This window comes from Protopterus annectens, chromosome 2.part0, assembly GCF_019279795.1.
Source record: "Protopterus annectens isolate FY-2018-M chromosome 2.part0, PAN1.0, whole genome shotgun sequence".
NCBI classification, from domain to species: Eukaryota; Metazoa; Chordata; order Ceratodontiformes; family Protopteridae; genus Protopterus; species Protopterus annectens.
The window spans coordinates 59,980,781-59,999,659 of NC_056728.1; the positions used below are offsets into that span (position 1 = coordinate 59,980,781).

The 18,879-nt window shown below is 39.3% G+C and overlaps 1 protein-coding gene across 3 annotated transcripts in view; it reads right to left on the reverse strand.

The window, feature by feature from the left end:
• The window catches only part of LSS (lanosterol synthase), a 787,682-nt gene that overhangs the window by 500,972 nt on the left and 267,831 nt on the right, over window positions 1-18,879 (reverse strand). For all 3 annotated transcript variants that reach the window (XM_044060550.1, XM_044060549.1, XM_044060551.1), the window contains one exon: window positions 3,366-3,484. In XM_044060550.1, the coding sequence (XP_043916485.1) occupies window positions 3,366-3,484 (119 nt within the window). The remainder of the gene's footprint in view (window positions 1-3,365; window positions 3,485-18,879) is intronic.

Consider the following 18,879-nt stretch of genomic DNA (forward strand, 5'->3'; position numbering starts at 1 on the left):
CATATACTGCTGAGAATGATGGAGCTTGATGCCATGCATAACTGACAGCCTGCAGAGGTACATGTTCTAAAGTGCAGCACAAATAATGAGACATGAGCATTTACTAAGCTGTACATTAGCACAGTAGCAGCATTTCAGTTCAAGCATGAAACCATGCATGCATAATCAGGGTGGCACTCTGGAGCTCTGTGAATATCAGACTGCCATGGGGAAATACGCAAGAGTTAGCAATAACACTGACAGTTCACTTAATCCATCTAACATTCATAGGCACCACCACAGGGAGTTAAGAACATGAGATTGCAGTTATCATCCATCAACTTTTAGCAGACTTTTAGAATGCCTTGTAAAGCTCCACTACTTTCCAGAATGCATAGTGCAACATCTATTATAACTCTGAATGTACGTCAGTGCACACTTCCCCACAACAGCACCCCCCCCCCCCCAGCACTTCAGGGACTCTTGTCCTCCACATCCCTAATAAAAGATATGCAATCATGGCCTATTACCAGGCAATAATAAGCCAACACACTCCTCTGAGATGAGTGAGGCAGCGGCAGTCACTCACTTCTCGCTATCTCTTACTGGTTCCTTCACTGCTTACAATACCAAGCAAACCTGGATCATCTGGGGCATACTCAAAGGAAAAAAACTCTGCATCATGCAGTTGGTTAAAAGCTCAGTTTTTGAAGATTTTGCTTGTTAGCTTTCCCAACGGTCTTCACTAACAATTCAACATAAAAGCTGAAGGTACTTGTAGCATGGTACCTTTTCAAAGGAGACTCAGTTATAGGCCAATATGCTCCAGCAAGAATGAACTTTTCAGATTAACTGAAGGATGCCAGACAATGCAGATATATTCTTATCAGTAATAATTAATTAATTGCTTTGCTTTTAACTGAGTAAGTAAACTGGTCCAAGGATTTTCTTCAACCACGACCTAGTCTTATAGGCAACAACATGATTAACACACAACACAAAACAGTTACAACACATAAAAACAATGCATTTACAACAAGTACAGAGACGGTATTATAATATGTTTTATATATATATATATATATATATATATATATATATATATATATATATATATGGGTCTACTTCACGTCACAGAAATCCCATTTCACTAACATTAATTTCACTGAGACCAAATCACCTAAAATTCAAATTACTGAAAATTAATTTCACTGAATCTCATTTCACCGAATTGTAAGCTATAGACTTGATGTGGCAGTGTATAGAGTACTGTGAGGCAAGTAAAAGGTATATGCCCTCATCCCCACTGCAGTGCAACCTGGAGTTAGTATATATATAGTTGGGAGGGGGCACAGCCCCCCACGTTGGGGGGTGTGGGGGTGTAGCCCCCTATGTTGGGGGTGTGGGGTGTAGCCCCCCACTTATTTTGGTTTTATATTGTTTGGTTTCTGTTAAGAGGATAAATAAGTAGTTTTTAAGTTGAGGAAGGAGGTAGGCTTTAGTTCTGTGAGTTTGTTTGCCTTTGGTTTGCCATTTAGTCTTGTGAAATGTAGCTTTGTAAGCTTTCAATGAAATGAGTTTCAGTGAAATGACGTTTTCAGTGTTATGAACTTTAGGTGATTTGGTCTCAGTGAAATGGGATTTTGGTGAAGTCAAGAAGACCCCCCACACACACACACACACACACACACACGCACACACACATACACACACACACACACACATGTATATATATATATATACATATAAAAACATGTACTGATGGTACAATACATGAAATTACACACAATACTACACTATATTCAAAGGGAAATCATATACAGCAATTCACTGTAACATATGCTGTACAAACAATTTATCTAAGTTTTGGCAATAATGACATACAAGACACTGGTTTCAATCTCTGTTGATGAAATCTAGAACTGCTCGTTGATACAAACTTACCCAAAACTGTTAGACAGGAATAGAGGTTAGAACAGTAGCAGCCAGTTACTAAGATGTTATCCATCATCTTGGAATAAGCACACAACTTCATGGAGTTAAGCATTTTGTAAGATCTGTAGTCCCACATCAGTGACCCTCTGTTTTCTGCTAATGATAACTCTTCCTAGGCATCCCAGTATTCAACTCCTTCTAACGTGTTGCCCTGTCACACTGGCTGCTTACCTCTGTGTCACCTGATATTACTTTTTTCCAGTAGCTTTCCTCTTTTGTTGTTATTACCATTCCCACCCTGTATTCTCTCTTTTGTTTTTTCCTTCCCAGATGCATCAGTCTATAAAATTTAAGCTGCCATGTCTTCTTGCCAGTTGTGTATATTTTCTTAACTTCCACACCTTCCTTCTATATCAGCCCTGTAGTATACACTTGTCAACCTCAAAAAATGTATTCTGCTCTTCTATAATGTCACTTACAAAGAGAAAGAAAACTGACAGTTCCTGTACTAAATCAATGGTGTGCCACTTCTTTTCATCTGAGCACACAGTTTATTATTGCTCTTTCTCTCTCTGTCATATCTCTGACTAATATTTTATCATTGCTAGATCCCAAGGAGTTACTTATAGTCTAAGTTACTTATAGTCTATCTAATTTGTTCACTAACCTATTGTGTGGTTCCATGTCAAAGGATGTCATAAATTCTGGCCAAGGCAAGTCCACAGCCACTTTCAAATGTAATCTCCAGGTAGAAAATGCAGACTGGAACCTAGCACACAATTATGTGTGTGTGTGTCTTTGTTTCTACGTGCTATGTCTGTGTGAACTTACAGCATTATCCAGTAAATAGCTGCAACTCTACCAGCTTTAGATTTTGTAGCACTGTAGTATTAGAATGGTCCTTGAATCATTCATACTGCACTGAGAGACTTTGCTAGAAAGGGTTGCACAGTGAGCCATGGTTTTCTGAAGAGCTCCCTGTATCTATCCTTTAACAAATACTTACTAAAAATTTGTTATTAAACTATTCTGTGTGATATAAAGACACTGCAATAATATGAGACTTTATATTTTCTCCTGATATTGTACTATTATTTTTCTGGAAAATAAATTGTTTTGATTAAAATAAGTTAAAGGTTATAGTTCAATACATGGATTCAGCAATATACTCTTTCAACAAAAATGAATGTACTTTATCATCATTTTATTTACACAGCTAACAGAACATCCATTTTGCTTATTAATATCTGATGCCTGCTTTACAAGATTCTTAATGCTTTCACTACACAGCAGCCTAGACCAGGTGTTATATCAAATTAAAATATGTTATTTAGAATTTAGTTTTACAGCAGATTGTGCATTAGCATAAGATAAGAGAAGAAATCAAAACAAAGATAGGGAATAAAAAGCAGATTATAAGACAAAGCTATTGGATAAAAGATTCAACATACTGGTCCAATGCTGATACATTTCGTAAACCGATCATCAGCTTCAATGTGGTCGAAGAGCTCCAGCATGGTTTTCTTCCTCAGGCTAGTACTGTGATGTGCCTCATAGAAATTTAGCACCGCTGTAGAATATAAAAAAAAATTGATACTTTTCTGTGACAATGCATTGTTTGATACAGCTTAGTGTATATATTTTTTTCAAAGCCTGAACTACCTCTTAGGTAAGCTCAACGTATTCTCCAGAGTTCATACCACACACCTTTAATAAATGTACAAACTATATCAGCCTTGTGTAATGGTACAAATCACAGTCCACTTACCCCTTTGAATAGGAGACAAATAATCTTGGGTTTACCTTCATTCAATATATCTTGCAATTAATCTCTATTTGCTGTAGAGATGTTTGCAATTTTCTGCAGGTGTTAAACTCTGTGACAAAAGGTAAACATTTTGCTGCCACAGTTGGTCCCCTGATGATTTAGACCTCTTGTAGTTTTGGTTTTCTGGCAATTTAGATAATGGTAGTTAATGTGTGGAACTAATGTGCAGAGAGCTGGTGGAGAGACAGTGTCTTGGAAAATAGGTAGGTAAGGTAAGTACATCAAAAAGAAGCTCAGAACAGACTTGTCAGGGTGTGCAGTCATAATGATGATGTCAAGCTTGTGTGAAGGAACACAGTGTGTAGAGGAGCCAAAGACAGAGAGAGAGGGAGGGAGAGAGAACAGTTGTTTATAGAATGAAGCTGGAAATGTTAAAGAAATGTTAGCCAGCCATGAGACAGATAGAGAAAGAGAGAGAGAGAGAGGGAGAGGGAGAGAGAGAAAATGACAAGACAGGTGCAAATAGGAATAAAGTGAAGTACTTGGTTCGATTCTCGGCTGGAGTGCCTTCTGTATGGAGTCTGCATGTCCTCCTCACGGTCGAGTGGCCTCCGAAAGACATGCGTGAATGGGCGTGCCTTCTCTGTAGGTTAGGCATCGGGCTGGCAACTCGGCAACATAAAAGTCGACTGCCAATCATTAGCAGACCGGAGTTCCACTGTGGCGACCCCTAACTGGGAAAAAGCCGAAAAGACAAACAAACTTGCTTTGTAAAAAGGTTGCTTTAAAGAAAGTCAGGCAGTAGAATATGCATCTTACCGGTCTACCCAAGGAGGAAGATGTCCTGATAGGATAGCTTTCTTCTTAGAAGAGATGTCAAAGATTCTAAACAGGATAAGTGGTATCATGCTCAGGTTGGAATGTGAATTGACCAATGTTAAAGGTAAGTAACTGCATCAAATATTCCGTCAATACAAAGCAAAACAGTAGGTTTTGCTAAAGTCTAAAGACATCAGGGGCCAGTAGATGACCAGCTTTTCAGTAATGGCAGCAGAAAACTTCTCTCTGGATCTTTACAGGAGATGACAACATTATAATCAGGCAAAACCCAGCCCAGTGGCACAAAGGGGTAAAGCCCTGACTGCACTCCCAATGATCCATGTTCAGCTGGTGTTACAGGAGCTAGAGGGACCACGTAGTTGAGGATGGGAGGTAAGCAGGTGATGCTGGATAGGACATCCTTGAAACAGGGAAGCAGCTTAACTTGCTGCACTGGTGACACTTTCAAGAATGCAGGTGCGCTGCCACATTAAGAAGAGCCACAGTTTCCACACTGCAAACAGTATACCACTAAGCCTAAAGGAACATCATATGTGGAAGGGCATACACACCTACCAGGACAGATACTGTGGAGCTTGTTGGCTACTGAGAGGATAGGGATAGCAAAGTCTGCACTACCTGCAGACAGGCCCACTCCCTAATACCAGACTCTCTCCTCCATTGGGGAACAAATGGGTTAGCAGGCTCTCACTGCAGTGGAAGAATAAGTGAGTCAACAGCATCCAGGAAGAAAGCCACTGGGCTGATCTTGCAAACCTAAACAAAAGTAATCAAGCTGATGACACCACAATGAGACTTTGAACATACGAGTGGCTGCTTGTACTAATACTTTCAGAGAATGCAAAAAAAGTATTTTCCTGTGCCCCAACTTAAATATTATCAGCTCCAAGGCTGCTGCAGACTGGGGAAATCTGAACTTGTATTTGCTGTAACCTTATTGTCAACATGTAGAACCTTCTCTCCCTCTGATCTACTGATTAATACAAGTATATGGACATGTTGGTGTTACGGACTGCAATGCCAGCAAAATCAGTGGAAAAACACTACCAATGCCTTTCTATTAACAATTACCTGTTGTTTCCTGCTTGTCAGCTATTTTTCCCTTTCTGTACAAAACATGCAGAAAAAACGATTAACCAAATATAAACATTGTTAAAAGAAATAAATACATAAATAAATAAATAATGGAAGGAAAGAAGCCCACCAATAGATTAAAAAAGTGTAATCATTGGAAGCAGGCCTTTAAGGAGAATAACAATAATCATGCAGAATATGATGTCCATAAAGTAGCAGAAAGTATTCTAAGAACTAAACCAACACAGAAATGGAGAAAGGAGATTCTGCTGAAAGGGATGACTGCAATTAGGGATACAGACAATAGGCAAGAGAGGGATGGAATTTATTGGAGAAAATTGGAAAAGGAACCAAGGTATTGTGAGCAAATAACTACAGAGGGAAAGATGACAGAATGGGAAGACACTAAGAATTTATTTGGACTGCAGGTTAGAGATTGCCTTTCCTATCAGGGATTGATATCAGAGTCAGGAAAACAGAAAGAAATGTGTGTGTGTGTGTGTGTGTGTGTGTGTGTGTGTGTGTGTGTGTGTGTGTGTGTGTGTGTGTGTGTGTGTGTAGGGTCCTAAATTAAAGACCAGCACTGGTTGAGTTTTAATAGAATGTAGAACATAAGCTGCCATTAAAAAAGGAGTAATTAGTTGACCACATAAAATATTGCATGATAACTATAAGAATCAATCAGAGGAGGTTAGAAAGGATTGGGAAGAGAGACTGAATAAGCAATTCACAAAGAAATAATAGGAGGATATACGTATATCTCCCAAATATGCAGCAATATCTAGAAGATTTAGGATTTTTGCCTAGAAAAGTTTACATAGATATTTTTATAACACAAGTAGACTATAGAGATTTTTTCCTAGAGTAGACAGTAAACGGAGGTGTGACAGGCTAGAATGAGGTACGTGGGAACATATTTTCTGGGAGTGTAGTGGGTTGGTGGACTTTAAGGATTCCCTGCGGGACGTACTGTCAGAGATGCTGGGTGGGCAGATTGGTCTCGTGAGGTAGATAATTTTTCTGAGCTATGATACAGAATCAGAATGGCCTAGACATGGTAAGGCCTTGCTGTGTCTAATAATGGTGGCTGCCAAAAAAGCGATTACTAGAAAATGGAAATCAAAATTTAAACCAATTATACTAGAAGTAGTGAATATAGTAACAGAGCTAAAAAACTGGAACAGAGATCTTTAGAAAAGGGTAGGAGCAAACTACATAGGAAAAAATGGGAAATGTGGGAATACATGCAAAGGAGGAATGAGGTCTAAAAGGTGGCAGGACTTAAATGAGCTATGTAATGTCTCAGTGAGAAAGATTGAGTAGATTATAAGTGATGCATAATATTTGCAACTGGGAGTGTGTCAGTATGGTTTGTGATGTAAAATGCTTGCAGCTAGGATTGTGTCAGTGTGGTTTGTTTTCATTTATATAAATGTATCAGACTGCCTATGTAGTAAGTGATGGTTTAATAAAGATGTGTCTTGTTTAAAAAAGGCAAGAATTGAATAACTTCTATAATATTGCTTAAGTTATATGATATATAGCAATATACGTAAAGTATAATGTTTATCATGTTAATACACTTTGATTACTTTTATATGAATGTAAATTTGCCTGTGTCACAAGTGATAATTCAATAAAGGTGTTTGAAAAAAATGTAATCAAGGACTGCCATTGTCATTAAACTGACCAGTAAACAGTGAATTTAGTCCAGCAATCATTCTGTGGAAAATCAGGCAAAGGTGAAGCTTTCCAGGGCTCAAATGTAACATACTGACAAGCCACTGCAGGCAGTGCTGTATTAATCCTTATGGGGACTAGATAACTATCTAAGTAATGAAACAATAATTATATTGCAAGGGTACATAAAAATATTTTTCCAGTGAAATCAGCGGTTTCAACTAACATTACTTCATTTAAATACAGTACTGTCTATAAAATTCAGTTGCTTTATGCATGATAGATGAAAGTATTTGTGATCAGAAAATGGACCAACTCTCTATACAAACAGATGGACCATGACCACCAATGTCCTCCATACAAACAGAAATAACAGATTATGGGAAAAACTTGTACTGAGAGACATGGGTGAAATCTGTCTCAACTGAGTTCAGTAACCTCCACATATCATCTAAACTTCTGCATAAGCAATGAAGGGTGCATAAACAGAACCTCCCAGCATCACTGGAGTACTGCACTATAGGTGATCATAAAACTATAGCTACACATGACACTAAGATTGGGGGTGGGGGGTGGAAGAGGTGGTTTATAACCAAAAAGAACAGCTGTAGATGGCAAATAAAATTTAATGGAAAAAATGCCAATTATGCATGAGTAAAGGTGAATTCTGAAAACAACTGCAATACAAATACAGTGCTAGAGGCTGTTAATAAAGAAAGAGATCTGGGTATAACACAAAAACATGAACCAATCAATGCAAAATGAAGTCTGTTAATTAAAGATATCAAAATGGGATGTCTGAGAAAGACTAGTCAGGGGACCATGTGTTATTTTTCCACATTTAGAAATCCTTGGACTCTTTTCTGAGTAATGTATATAGCTTTGCACTCCATTTCAAGTAATCTTTGGAGTTAAGTACCCTTCTTGTCTCCTCTACAAAGGGACATGTACATCAGGGACACCACCACTTAAAAAAAAAATCAAGCAAGTATGTGACTAAGTAAAGTTTTAGAAAGGAGTGCATAAAAGTAGGTTAGTCTGTTCAGAGGTGGGTGGAATGAACTGCCAGTCTACAGGCTTGAAGGACAGGACAGAAAGAAGGAAAGTTATACAGACAAATAGAATTGTGACAGATCACATGAAGTAGATTACTTCGAGTGGCAGAAATAGGAAAGCCAGGATAAGCTAAAGTATACAAATGAAGTTCATTTAGGCTTTAAGTAAAGGGTGGTTGATAAATAGAATGTACCGAATACAAAGATGCTTAAGCAGAAAAAAAAATGACCGACTTATGAAAATTAAGAAAAGGGTGGAGAATGTGAATAGCTAAAGGGTGATGCAGTCATTATGCAAATACTACCAGACAAGATAAGAGTTCAGCTGCAATCTCAAAGGGCATGAAACCCCAACAAAATGGGGAAACTCACAGGTTAATCATACTTTTAATTTTTTATGTAATAATTTTGGTGCCCCCCCCATCAACACCAAGCTTCCATTCCCTATCATTCTTCATGGGACACAGTGTTCTAGGACAACACACTGCGATTCAGCAGGGTATAGAAGATTTTTTATTAAATGCTCCAAACAGATCCTTCTCCCACTACTCCAAAAGTACTGTGTAATACCCATTCTGCTGGGCCCTGTGCAAGTTTCCACTTCCACACACCCATGATCCTAGCTAGAGTGCTTGTATACTCAGTGGTTTCCTCATGATCCATGCATCTCAAACTTCAAACCTGGGTCTTCCCAAGGCAAAGGTCCTGCAGTGGGATTGTGGCATCAGCAGCTCAATCCCATTACTCCCTGGCTGGCTCTTTCAACTCCAAGGTCATTCATCCAACCTGGGTTATCTGGAGGACACAGCGCCAAATGCTTTACATCGTGCAGCCATAAACAAAGCACACATGCTTAATTCTGTGTTTAGCTATACAAAATCAAGTGCTGAGTGACCCTTCCATATTGCATGCACAAATCAACGCACACAAGTGATTTTATACAAACACAGTTGGCATGCTGGCATACAAAAACAGGGTCATTGTCTGCCTCCTCTACTAGTAAATTCAGACTGCTAAGCATTTTAGACTCTAAAGGGCCACCTATGTGTAAATGGCGGGGGAGAGTAAGAGGACAAGTCATCTCACCTTTTGACAGGAAGTGAAGGAGAAAAGTGGGCCTTCAAGGGACACCCTTTGATTAAATTTCTAATAGGCAATGAGAATGTAAACAGACATTGTGGAAGAAAACTGCATTGAGCCAGGCTGTAGGAGGGATCCTTTTTTTTTAGGGTAGTGTTACATTTCCTACTTCAAAAGCTTCTTCTGCAATGCAGCTTATAATTTTCACCATGACTGCCATACTACATTTTGTAAAATGTCCCTACTAATAAGGATTCAAAATGGGTACATGCCACAGTAATCCCACTCCCAAAACTACTACTCCTACTGCTCAGTCAGAAAAATCTTTGAAAAAGTCCTACACAAGCAGCTATTTAAACAAAAAAAGTTATGGCCTTCTCCATGATGAATACCATTTTTCCATAACTCTTTCAACATGGTTACAGCTCCTTTCACTGCTAATGACTCCATGTGTAAGAAGAATATGCTGGATGGGCTTTTTACTGCTGGTCTATTCGTTGACATGATGAAAGCATTTGGAACGGTTATTCCTGAACTCCTTCTTAGTTGTTGTTATGTCTTTCGGCTTTTCCCGGTTAGGGGTCGCCACAGCGGAACTCCGGTCCGCTAATGATTGGCAGTAGATTTTTACGTGTCGAGTTGCCAGCCCTGACGTGCAACCTTCAACAAAGGTACGCCCATTCACGCATGTCTCCACGCAGAAGACGCTATAGCTGAGAATCGAACCGGACAGCATCTTACTGTGAGGCGACAATGCTACCGCAGCACCACCACCGGAGTTGAAGAACTCCTTCTTAGTAAACTACACTTCAGGGACAGAACAATAATATAGTTCCAAAGGAACTTTTCAATTTTACAATAAAACTTCCTTCTCTGGCACTGCAACTCTTAACATAGGTGCTCCCCAAGGCTCACTCACTCTCTATCAATGACCTCCCACTCGAATTACTGCATCTTAACATTGTAAAGTATCTGGATGATTTTCTTCTCATTGAATCAAGCAAAACTCAGACCTACAAGTTAAATTACGAAATAATTTCACCATCCTTTTTAAATGGTCTTTTGCCAATAAACAATTAATCCACCCCAAGAAAACCAATGTAATATTCTTTGAAAACGGCCCAGAAAGTAGCTGTAAATCTGCCACGTCTACTGAAGGACAACCAGGACAGTATCTTTCCAAATATCTATGAGCAGAAATGCCTTGGACTGACATTCAACTCATCACTCTCCTTTACCTACAGATAAAATCACGACGTTCTGGGACAACTAAAACTCTGCTGCAAAACCAGACACCTTGTCTCTTGTATGGCAGTACTGCCAGTACCAAAAATGTTCTACTTACAAAGCAGGAATATGGCTTACATCTTCTGGTTCTGCATTCCTCCCACAATACCCACAAACAGCAAACTGCATAAAAATATTTGTAGATTTATACGGTGGTGCAGTGGTTAGCATTGCCACCTCACAGCAAGAGGTTCTCTGGTTTGATCCTCGGCTGGAGTGCCTTCTGTGTGGAGTCTGCATGTCCCATGTCCTCCCTGTGGTTGCGTGGGTTTCCTCCGGGTGCTCCGGTTTCCTCCCACATCCTAAAGACATGCTGTAGGTGGATTGGGCACTCTAAATTGGCCCTAGGTGTGCGTGTATGTGTGTGCCTTCTGTGGAAGGTTGGGCACTGGGCTGGCAACTCGACACTGTAAAACTCCACTGCCAATCATGAGCAGACAGATGATCCACTGTGGCGACCCCTAACTGGGAAAAGCCGAAAGAAGAAGAAGAAGATTCTTGTGCATCTTTGCAACTTATTTAATGATACCAAGTGGCTATCAGTAACTGACAAGGTAACCTTTTTTTCTTTTTCTTTCCTCTTTAAAATCAAACTTGAGCTACTGCACCCCCCTCAAACACAGTACTAATATTTAGGCAAAATAAATACACGCTAAGAAGCTCCCAAAACAAAACACAGTAGCTACCAGAAGAAAAAGACGAGGGTAAGTGGGAGGGAAAGGGTACTGCAACATCTACTCAAACATCTTTAATTATAGTAAGTTTCTAACTCAACTGTATTATGTTTGTCATAGTCACTATTGCAGAACAGGGTCTTGGGAAGACTCCCAAAGCTAGTTTTGAGTGAGTTTTTGAGAGCTGTGAAGACAAGGCTCTGCAAAATAACAGTGGCAAAGCCAGATCTGACTCTAGATGTAGCTCCAAGGTTGTAATGTTTTGTGAAGGTGTTCAGAGGATAATGTAATTACTTCTACAACAGTCTGAGTTGAGATTCCTTTTAAAAAGCTGTGGTGGTTGTCTTTGCTCTGGTAGAATGAGCCCTAACAAGCACATAAATGTGTTTCCCATGGTGGCGGCAGCAGAAAGCAATGCACTTGGTAATCTAATTCGATATAGTTTGTTTACCCACAGGCCTCCATTTCTTGCTCTCTGGGAAGGAAACCATGAGTTGCTCTGTCTGCCCTGTTAGGAAATTTGGTTCTCTACAAATAGAATCTCAGTTGTCTGTGCATAATCAAAGAATGCAGGATTCTTTCCCCCTTCTTTTGGAGATATGAAAAAAATCGCATGTGAAGGGCCTGGTTGAGGAAGAGCTCTGACAACCTTGGGCATACAAAGGGATTGGTTCTGAATGTGACCCTGTCTTTACAGAAGATCACGAAAGGCTCACTGCAGATGAGTGCTTGCAGTTCAGAAATGCATCTAGCTAAGTCAAAGTTAGAAGAAGAGTGGTTTTCCAAGTGAGCATTTAGATAACAACAGATGCAAATGGATCAAAGAGGGGCAAAATGAGCTTCTCTAAAACAAAGGTCCCAGGTAGAAGTGTTTTTTTTTCCTAGGAGATCTGAAATGCAAAATTCCCTTGAGAAACTGTTTGATGTGAAGATGAGAGTAGACAGGATAGAGTATGGGTAAGCATGAGGACATATCCAAAGCATGGCATGTAACAATGGAGAAATAGGACAAATCTTCTTTCTACAGTGAGGATAAATATGGATAGGTTATTTTTCTATACGTGCTTTTTGGATGACATTTCTGTCATCCACAAAGGCAACCTGGATGAAGTTTTGCAGTTTATTGAGTATTTAAACCAAACTACTGAGTTTTTGAAATGCACTTACACTTTCCATAAAGAAACAATAAACTATTTGGATATTGAACTCTTTAAAGATCAAACTCATAAGAGACTAGCTGCTAGAATTTATAGGAAGAATACCTTCTCAAACACATATTTACATTTTAGTAGCTCACATCCCTTTCACCAAAAAAAATCAGTAATTAAAGGCTAGTTAGTTCGGGCCGCGAGGATGGTCACAACTGATACTGAATTTTTAAAGGAATGTGATAAAATAGCTGATATGTTCCTTTCCAGGGGGTATCCGAGAGACCTCACTGACAAAACCATGATTGAGATCACACAGAAGAGGTCTAACGGTGTCTATACCCCATTACTGCAGGGGAAAGCCCTTCCATAACATGGTTAATACTGACATCAACCATGACACAAACAAGTCTCCTGTCTCTTTTATTTTAACATTTAGTCCAGAAAGTGGACGGATTATTACTACAATAAAGAAAAATTGGAATCTGTTGAGTAACAATCTTGAACTGCATACACTATTAGGACTACATCCCTCTTTCATGTTTAAGAAGGGTAAGAACTTGAAAAATCTTTTGGAAGGAAGTAACACTAGAACTATAAGGAACCCAGGTATGACCAAGTGTGACTCTTGCAATTATTGCAAATTCATGGATATAGGGTATACATTTTCCATTAGGGATCATCGTTATAGTATCACCTCGGGTAGATTTAATTGCAATTCTACCTATGTTATATATTTACCTCTGGACACGGGCAGGCAGCCGCTGCCTCAAATCAAGACCCAGGATGAACTTCCACAGATAATGTTCAAGGGATTCTGGCCTCACACTCCTCAACCATGGTACTAGCATTTATTTATTTATTTATTTATTTTACATTTGGTTACCAGGACAGTCCAACTGGACACAAGTCCTTTTTCAGTGGAGGCCTGGGGAGAAAAGCTCCCTAAGCAACAATTAATAGAATGCATTTCCAACAAAGTTTACAATGTACAATAATAACTTTGATCACTGATTAGCAGCTACAATATCAAGTTCAGACAGGAGATATAATAGGAATTTTGTGGAAATGTAGCGAGGGAGGCAGATTACAGAAGGAGGACATTACAGAAGGAGCTAGTGACAAAGTAGGAATAGCACTGGAGCATTGGAAGCCAGAGCTTGCAAAGTGTCCCCAGACCTGACCAACACCCACCTGATTCCATCTCTCAAGGACACAGAAGGGGCCAAAGACATGAAGGTCTCCACAGGGGTCACACCAGCAGACTTGGGCCCAGCAGTTGCTGAAGTCAGGGTCTGCAAAGGTGCCTGATCTGAAGTAATGATTTTGAGTCACTGTGGGAAATCATACACAACTAAAGCATCATTTGCCTCACTAATTTCCTTCTCCCTCGGATGCTTCTCTTTGTGCTTCTTAGGAAGCTATGCCTGGGGACCAGTGGATAACATCCCGTGCCAAGGCCCATCAATACCTTCAGTTAGGTATCTTATTCAGAAAGTTGACCTTACGTCTCATCATGCTACGATTAAAACAAGCCCAGAACTCACAGTTAGGGATGTAGTGCTGAGGGCATAAGCAGAAAAGACAATAGGAATAAAAGTCCAAACGCAAAACTTGTTTTATACACAAAAGACAATTATTAACTTTAACTGACATTAAACAGGGGCAAAAATAGGTAAAAGATAGTAAGGATTGTTGGGGTACTTGGCTTTTATGATCTCTGGTCTGCAGGCACAACTGATGAACTGATGATACAACTGTCAGTGTTCTGCATTCATCTGGCATGGCAAAAAAGAAATGAAGATGGCATGGCGCCAGACTCAGCAATGCAATAGTGATGGATGAACATCAACCTTTCCTTTGCCTGCCCTGCTTCAAAACAGCTGTGGGAGAAAGAGCATTCTTTAGAGTAGGTCCAGCCATTTGGAATCACTCCCCCTCCATGAAGTATAACATGATACATTGGGGCATTTAAACATACTCTTAAAGTCCACCTTCACAAGGCAGCTCAGTGTACCTGCTTTTGTGAAAATGGTTAATACCATATAATAAATCAAGCTAAATGAACTGGACACATTAATCTCTCTTGTACTTGAATCTCGAGGTATACTTATTAATTGAAAACTTATGTATACTTTAACTGTATACATGTATATAACTCATGCTTAATGCTAATGTACTTGTATATACATATATCAAACTCCCATCATACTGCATTAAAGTGCCAGACAGGCTGATTGATAAATGAATATGCAGAACAGACAGTAAAATGGGAGATGAGCAGTTCAGATTTAGAACAGGATTAAAGCACAGCTAACTAGATGTTTGCAGTGAAACAGACAGATGAGAAGAAGCTAGATATGAGGAAAGAGGTCAACTGGGTATTCCTAAACTTGCAGAAAGCTTATGACAGGGGATCCAGGGATGGTTCGAAGTCCCAGAAACACTGGTAGAATTAGTGCTGGCCATGTACAAGGACACAATGACAACAGCACATATAACACTGTTTGGACTCACAGACGGGTTCCCAGTGGGAGTGGGTGTGCCTCAGGGATTACATTAACAAACAGGTCAAAGGGGACAGATCAACAAAGCTGCTGCATGCAGACAATGTTATATTACAACCAGACTCTTAACAAGAACTTTAGGAAATGATTGGGGAATGAAATGCAAAACTGAAGCACAAGGGATGAAACTGACTACAGATAAGACAGCTGTTACAGCAACAGGGAAATAAGAAAAGCTGAAATCAGAGGCAGAAGGGAAAATAGTGGAATAGATGAAAAGCCCAACATATCTAGGAGGGGGTGGTGAAGGAAAAGGAAAGTCTGAATGAGAAAGTCAAAGCTAGAACCAAAGGGGCTGCAGCCAAATGGCACAGAGTGTCAGTGATAGCATGTGACAGAAGAATGGCAAAGAAGCTGAAATGTAAAGTGTGCAAAACAGTGGTGCAACCAGTATTCCTTTTAAGGTACAGAAATCTGGGCAGTGACAGCAGTGCAGCTGAGGAAGCTAGCAGTGTTGGAGATGAAGTGCTTGAGATGGGTGGTAGGATGCACACTGTGGGAACAGACAAATGGAACTTCTAGTATGGCGTGAAGCTGAGGAGGTGTGCCTGGCATTTTTCTGTCCTTAGCAAAGATTTAAACTATTCTAAAAGTATCCAAGGTAGTGTAAATAAAAAATTTCTTTCTCTTCAGTAGAGATGAACTAGTGCTCATGACGAAGTGGAGAAGAAAAACGTCATTCAAGAAAGGCAGCCTGCAAAACCAGCCAACTGTTACTTTCCCTAGTGAGAACAATGCCAGGTCAGAGAGCCTGGGGAGATGCTCAGAGAAGACAACCACATTAGAATTCTCTGAAATGATACAGGTGAACAATAAACTGGGCAAAGTGCATTACAAAATTATAGCTATGAATGATAATCTATCAGAGTACATTAAGAAAACAGACATAAATTGGAAGAAATAGGAGGAGTGTTAAAATCAACAGTCTGACAAAATGGAAAGACTGAAGACCAAAGGAGGACATCATGATGACACAAAATGAAGCATTAAGCCTGACACAGTCAGCATCTAAGCTGTATTATTTTACAGACTCCCCTAAATTACAAAGATATCTGGTATGCAGACTGCAGCTGCAGAAAGTAGAGGGTGGGATTTTTAAAATTAAACAAGAGAAAACAGAATTAGAAGAGACCCAGAAGAGATAAGTAATGAATTTATGGATTTTTGTACTAGACTTTATAGTACAGGTGAGCAAATGAATGAAAGACAAAATAAAGTGACAGATTTCATTGAAAGATTAGATTGACCCAAACTAGAAGACTCGATAGTTAAACAGCTAAATAAACCCATAAATACTCAAGAAATAGAAGAGCAATTACAACTAAAAAAGAATGGAAAAACACCGTGTTGGGATGGTCTTCCAGTGGAACTCTGGAAGAAATATAAATCTCTATTACTGGAGTGGCAGCAATTGTTTAATGAACTTATGACAATTAGGAAGATTCCAAATGCTTGAAAAAAAACAGTAGTATCAGAGTTGTAAAAGGGAGGCAAACATTTCACAATCTCCTTAAGACACTTATGATCCATCTGCAAGCAAAAGTAAAGAATAAAGCCTTGGTATTCTTATTTCTAGATGCTGAGAAATCTCTCAAACATGGTCAACTGGAAATATCTGTAGAAGTAATGGAGAGAATGGCTTTACTAAACAACTTATAAGTCTGCTGGAGGAAATATACGAGGGAGTGGAGGCTGTCCTAAAGATAAATGCCAAGATATCAGAGGAATTTGAAATCCATAAGGGAACTAGACAAGTATGTCCCCTCTCCCCACCATGTTTGCAATCTATTTGGAACATCTTGCACAGAAAATAAAGCAAAGTACATTAAGTGGGTGGCAGTGAGGGAAAATGGGGAGAGGAGAGGATACATATAGCAAAATATTATCTGCAAGTAATGCCAACAGACCTTGACAGGGATATCTCCAACAAATTTAATCTTAATTCTCTGACGTTTCAGGATATCGAATAAATAAGGAAAAACCAAGGCTATCTGTAAGAATTATGCAGACATTGGGACCTTGTACAGAAATATCCACAGCTTTGGGGACATTACTGAATTAAATATTTCAGTATTTGGTTTGTAAGGATGGCAAACGAAATACCCAGGGGAAAATGGAATCAGAGTGCAAAATTAATGACATTCTAAATAAATGGAAGCTACTGATTTGTGACCAGGATTAAAGAATTCAGGCTCTGAAAATGTAATTAGTACCACTGAAGCTATACATTGGACAAGCATTTATGTATGACCCTGGGAACAAATTCCCAAGCTGAGGCAAAATATGGTTAAATACTTCTGGGGAGGGAAAAATCAAGGGTACAAGGCCAAGAACTACTTTTATCCTTGAAAAAAGGTGGGCCTGCAATCTCTTGCCCTCAAGAATACTTTGAGGCCATCCAACTTCAGTTAGTTTATCTGCTACAAGACACAAGCTATAAAGCAAAATGGAAACATATGACATTAGGTCAACCTGTAAATGGTGACCCAAATAGAAGAATTAATATATGGTCTCATGCTACACAAAAAGGAGGAGACAGCAGGCAACTTAAAGTACTTGAAAAGAAGACAGAAGTGAGTTTAAACATCAGAAATCTTCTGTATAGAGATGTTTAGTTTGGCCAATTGGGATGATTAGAGGATCAAAGGCAGGTAGCAAGAGATAAAACAGAATTGGTGGAAAAAGAGAAGGAAATGTTATTTTGGGGATCAGATAAGAGGACCTGGAAATGGATGTGGCTGTCTTGAGCTTTGTGAATGCCTAAATTTGCAACTAGGGGAATACTTAATGTACAGGGGCATATATGAACTACTTACTAGATTTGTTAAAAACAATGTAAATGAGAGTCGAGACTCCACCAGACCTAGTTAAATTAATACTGGAAGCAAGATCATCACATGTGAACATAAAATGGTTAGCAGTCTGTATAAAGCTCTATTCAACAAGTGGGGAGGTCTTGATAACAATAAACAGTACTGGCAAGGTAAGCATGGAACCAATCTCACTGATAACCCCTAGGGAATATATGCTTAACCACACAGAGAGCCACCAAATTTAGAAAGTTTAGAATTTTTACATGGAAATGCTTCCAAAAGTATTTTTATAACCAAAGAAGATTGCACAAAATCTTCCCAAAATTAGATAATACTTGCTGGAAGTGTTTGAAGGGTATAGGGACTAGGGACATATTTTTTGGCATTGTGAAATGCTGATGAATCTCAACAGGAATTAAGGAAGCTACTACAATGAAAATGCCAGGGGAAAACACTGAAATAGAAGAGGCAGAATACTTGTTAATCTGGAAAGAAATAGAATGCAGCAATTAAGAAGGCAACAGTTTTCCAATACTGCTGGCAACAAAGAAGGTAATAACAAGGAAATAAATGGAGAACCTTGGAACCTGAGCATGGGGACATACAATTATTAGCAGAAGATTTAAAAAAGTACAGTTTTGTACCTACCATAAATGTAGATGTTCGAAGATCCACATTGCTGCAGTCCTTACACTTGGGTAGTCCGCTGTCCTCGGTCGGCCCGAATATCAAAGTATAAGGCTGACGTCGGTCAAGGCGCATTTGACTGACATCAGGACGTCAGGGTACAAATGCGCATGACCGACGTCATATCCTCAGTCTTTTCTTGCCCCAGATGTCAGAAGACCCTAAAAATAAAAGTCAAAAACCAAAAGACAGCAAACCAACAACCAACCATCCTAGCACTAAAAATATGTACAATATATACAATAGACAATAAACACCCAATTGACCACCCAACCCACACAACCGCCTCTAA